This window comes from Nannospalax galili, unplaced genomic scaffold (assembly GCF_000622305.1).
Source record: "Nannospalax galili isolate Female #2095 unplaced genomic scaffold, S.galili_v1.0 scaffold188, whole genome shotgun sequence".
Taxonomy (NCBI): Eukaryota; Metazoa; Chordata; class Mammalia; order Rodentia; family Spalacidae; genus Nannospalax; species Nannospalax galili.
Genome location: NW_008360325.1, coordinates 842,459 through 847,579, shown reverse-complemented (window position 1 = coordinate 847,579; position 5,121 = coordinate 842,459). Strand labels below are relative to the sequence as shown.

The 5,121-nt window shown below is 42.4% G+C and overlaps 1 protein-coding gene across 8 annotated transcripts in view; it reads left to right on the top strand.

The window, feature by feature from the left end:
- The window catches only part of Mark3 (microtubule affinity regulating kinase 3), a 102,064-nt gene that overhangs the window by 57,099 nt on the left and 39,844 nt on the right, over nucleotides 1–5,121 (top strand). For all 8 annotated transcript variants that reach the window (XM_008825571.2, XM_029559956.1, XM_008825569.1 and 5 more), the window contains one exon: nucleotides 683–748. In XM_008825571.2, coding sequence (XP_008823793.1) covers nucleotides 683–748 — 66 coding nt within the window. The remainder of the gene's footprint in view (nucleotides 1–682; nucleotides 749–5,121) is intronic.

The window sequence follows — 5,121 nt, the reverse complement described above, 5'->3', positions numbered from 1 at the left end:
GGTGGTACAGGCCTGTAATTCCCAGGGAGGCTGAAGCAGGAAAAACGTGAATTCAAGGCCAACCTGGCCTTAATGAGACCCTATCTCAAAATAAATATGAAAAAAATTGAGGATATAGTTCAGTGATAGAGTACCCTCGGTTCAATAAAAGAAAAAATATATTTTTCAGTTAATAACCATGTAATCCCTTCTAATTCTTTCTGTTTCCTCTCTCAGAATAGTAACAAAGGAACCTTATTCTTTGAGAGTTACAGTAAGATCCCCAAGATCCTATGAAGGTCTCAGGTGGAGCCCACTTCTTAAAACCTTAGTGAAGAGTAGAAGGACTTGCAGTTTGAGAAGTGCCTATGCAGATCTGGGCCACCCATGCTCTCTAGAAATGAAGGGCAGAGGTGAGCTGGAAGACAGCCCAGGTGCACAGGCAACATCAAGGACAGTGACAGGAAAAGGGAAGCGAGGGCACAGCACTCAGCCAGACTGCCGAGAACTTCCTCAGCATCCAGAAATCACCTGTATTTTTATGGTCTCTTTGCTTTTACAAAATTCTACAAAGTAATTTTAGAGGGTCAGCACTATAAAACCTTTAATGGAGAAAGGACTATTTTTGTATCTTATATGTGCATAGATTTTTGTATACATACATTTGTTTCTTTTCCTCTTTTATCCTCTCCCCTCCCCCCAGTGAAGTTGTTCGAAGTCATCGAAACAGAAAAAACACTCTACTTGATCATGGAATATGCAAGTGGAGGTAAGCGCATTTATATTGCTTATGGAGTGAGTTGGGAGAGTTTTTCTTTTAAGGAAAGTGCACAGCCACACTGCCCATATAATAATCATTAAGGTTTTATTTAACACTGAGTCATAATAAACTAGAGTCAGAGTCACTTCTGTTTCCATGTTTCACTATTGGCACTATTATTTTTATTACATTAATTTTTTTTTATTATGTGTGTATGTATATGGACATATATGTGCTTCCATGCATATGTGGAGGTCAGAGGACAACTTGACAACTTGTAGGACTCTGATTCTCTGCTTCCACCATGTAGGTCCCAGTGATCAAACTCAGGTCAGCAGACTTGGCAGCAAGTGCCTTTACCTGCTGAACCATCTTGCTGACCCCACTATTAGCATTACTAATTGCTAACATATAACTCAGATTTTTGCATTGTAATAAAATATGCATTACATCAAATTTAACATTTGAATCATTTTCTCTATTTAAAAAAAATTTATTATTTATTTATTTATTTTGTTCTTTCTGAGACAGGTCTTCTTATAGTCCCAGCTGGCCTAGAACCTACTGTGTAGACCAGGCTGGCCCTGAACTCACAGAGATCTGCCTGCCTCTGCATCCTGAGTGCTGGGACTAAGGTGTGTGCCATCATGCAAGGCTACAAAATATTTATTGTTTTTATGTATATGGGTGTATTGCCTGTATGTATGTAAGTGTCATGCACTGCCATCAGGGTCAGCAGAGGGTGTTGGATTTCCTGGAATTGGAGTTATGGATGGTTTTTAGCCACCATGTAGGTGCTGGGAATTGAACCCAGGTCCCCTGCAAGAGCAGCCTGTGCTCTTAACTACTGAGCCATCTTTCCAGCCCCCTATTTATTATTTTTATTATATGCGTATGAGTGTATTGCTTGCATGTATGTGAGTGCACCATGTCATGCGATGCCTCAGAGGTCAGAAGAGAGCATCAGATTCCCCTGGAACTGGAGGTAAAGGACGGTTCACAGCCATCATGTGGGTGCTGGGAATTGAACCCAGGTCCTCTGCAAGAGCAGTCAGTGCTCTTAACCCCTGAGCCATCTCTTCGGCCTCCTTCCCCCCCAACCCCTTTTATTTTGTGAGCCTGTCTAATGTAGCCCAGGCTGACTTCAAGCTCTCAATGTAGCTGAGAATGACCTTAGATTTCTGATCCTCCCTCCACCTCAAGTGCTAGAATTACAGATGTGTGCTGTCATACCTATTTTTATGTGGTGCTGCAGTTGGAACCCAGGACTTACTGCATGCTAAGTACTCTACCAGTTGAACCCATATCTCCAGCCTAGCATTTGAAGCATCATTTTCACAAGTATACATCTCACATTCAGATAGTTGTATAACCCCCACTATTACCTATATCCAGGAATTTTCCTAAACTAAAGCTTTGTATACATTTAAATCTGTTTATTTTTATGCGTATGAGTGTTTTGCCTGCGTGTATGTAAGTGTACTCGTGTATAATGCCTTGGAAGCCAGAAGAAGGCATCAGATCCCCTGGAACTGGAGTTACAGATGTGTGCTGGAATCTGAACCCAGGTCCTCTGCAAGAGTAGCCAGTGCTCTCAATCACTTGAGTCATCTCTCCAGCCCCCTCTGTGTACACATTTAAACCTTAATTGCCTGTTTTTCCATTCTCAGCCCCTGACATCCACCAAACTATTTTTTGTTCATTTGTTTCTGAATTTGACTACCATAGGAACCAGATAAAGGAAATCGTATGGTATTTGTCCATTTGTGCCTCATTTGAAATTTTTCACTTAGCATAATTTTGTCAAAGTAATCCATATTATGGCATGTGCTGGAACTGAGTAATAATCTCTCCATTTTGTTTATCCCAAATATTGAGAATTTTTGATGTAGTAATTATTGGTGCATTGGAAGTACATGCCACATGTTAGAGGCTTGTCCTAGTTTGCTTCTCTGTTACTGTGATAAAACCCTAACCAAAAACAAATAGGGGAGCAAAGAATTCGTTTCATCTTACACTTTACATTTCATCATCAGGGAAGGGCAGGGCTGGAACTCAAGACAGGAACCTGGAGGCAGGGACTGAAGCAGAGACCACACAGGAACACTGCTTTCTGGCTTACTTCCCTGGCTTCCTTGGTTATCTTTCTTACACAGCCCAGGCTCATCTGCCCAGGGATGGCACTACTAGTCTGGACCCTCCTATATCTATTAGCAATCAAAGAAATACCCCCACAGATATGCCCATGGGCCAGTCTGATGATGAAAATCCCGAGTTCAGGTTCCTTTTTCCCAGGTGACTCTGGTTTGTCTCAAGTTGACAAAAACTAATCAGTACAGTGCTTTCTCATGTTTTTTGTTTGTTTTTTAAGAAATTGGAGATTAAAGCCAGGATGGTGGTGCATGCCTTTAGTCCCAGCACTTGGGAGGCAGAAGCAGGCAGATTTCTGTGAGTTCAAGGCCATCCTGGGCAGGAAGACCCTGTCTCAAAAAGACCAGCAGTTAAGAACACTGGTTGTTCTTGCAGAAGACCCGGGTTTGAATCCCAGCACCCACATGGCAGCTAACAACTGTCCATAATGCCAGTTTCAGGGGATCCTACAGCCTCTTCTGACCTCCTCAGGCGTTGCACGGCACAGGTGCACTTACCTACATGCAGGCAATACACGTATACACATAAAGAAAGAAAGAAACTCAAGATTGAATCTAGGGCCTCACATGTGCTAGACAAAAGAGTCTTGTTTAGCCGGGCATGGTGGCACACGCCTTTAGTCCCAGCACTTAGGAGGCAGAGGCAGGCAGATCTCTGTGAGTTCAAGGCCAGCCTGGTCTACATAGCAAGTTCCAGGACAGCTGGGGCTCTCAAAAAGACAAAAAAAAAAAGAGAGAATCTTGAAGGTTGGTTGGTTAGAATAATGCTTTGGAAGCATCTGTAAGTTCCAGTGTCCATAGAACAAAAGCTTTCCTGGTCATCTCTTCATGTTTTCTTATTTCTGGCACCATGCTGGCCACATAGCAGACACAATAAGTAAGAATTAGAGTTTATTCATTAGTTTATAAACTCCTGGAGACACATTCTGTTGAATTCTACAGAATGATAATTGTGTTTTATCATTAATTTTTTGATTGTGGTTATAAAACCTGAAAGTTTTGTGGTGAGTTAGCCATTAAATCAAAACGGTAAGCCTGGCCCAGTATGGTAACCCCACGCCTTTAATCCCAGCAGAGGCAGGAAGATATCTACAAGTTCCAGACCAGCCAGGGCTGCATTGTGAGGCCCTGTTGGCCCATCATGGGGAAGAATGAGTCATAGTAGGTCTACCTCCAGCACCACTCTTCCATACTCCTGATCCATTGTTCTGCAGTACAGCCTTGGCTGACCTGGAACTCAGAGACCACGTGTCTGTGCCTCCTGAGTGCTGGGGTTAAAGGCATGTACCACCAGATCTGATCCTTATTTTTATTTTTTATTTTTGTACATATATATGAGTGTATTTCCTGCACGTATGTAAGCACACCCATGCAATGGTCATGCAATGCTCACTGAGGTCAGAAGGCATTGGATTCCCTGGAACTGGAGTTACAGAAGGTTGTTAGCCACCATGTGGGTGCTGGGAATCCAACCTGGCTTCTCTGTAAGAGCAGTCAGTGCTCTTCACTACTGAGTCATCTCTCCAGGCCCCTTTATTTTTATTTTTAAAAAGTTTATTGTTATTTATTTTATCTATTTATCTTTATTACATAACATTTGAGTGTTTCGTCTGCATGTAAGTGTACCATGTGCATGCAGTGCCCCCCGGAGATTGAAAAAGGCAACAGATCCTCTTAACCTCTGAGCCATCTCTCCAGTCCCTGTATTTTATATTTTAAATGTATAATTGGGAATTGAGATTTTCAAACTCTGGGAGCAGAAGAAATTACTGAAGATTAATATAGAATCAAAAAATCTGTGGTGACTAGGGAGATGACTCAGCAAGTAAGAGTTCTGTTGTTGAAGCATGAAGTCCTGAGTTCAAATCCCTAGCATCTACATAAAAAAAACAGACATAGTGCATTCACGCATGCCCACCCCTATAATTCCAGCATTTTGTGGGGTGGAGACAGGAGAATTGGTGGGGTTGGCTGGCCACCAGCCCAGCTCCAGGCTCAGCGAGAGACCCTGTCTCAAGGGAATAAGGTGGAAAATGTTAGAGGAGGACACCAGACAGCCCCTCTGCCCTCCAAGCGTAGGCACCAACCTGCATGCACTTGTGCTCATATATATACCACACACACCCTTAAAAAGTACTCTCAAGGACAGCTGGAGCTACAGGAAGACCCTGTCTCATAAAGACCAAAAAAAAAAAAAAAAAAAAAAGTTTTTTTTAAAAATCTTTAAGGGGC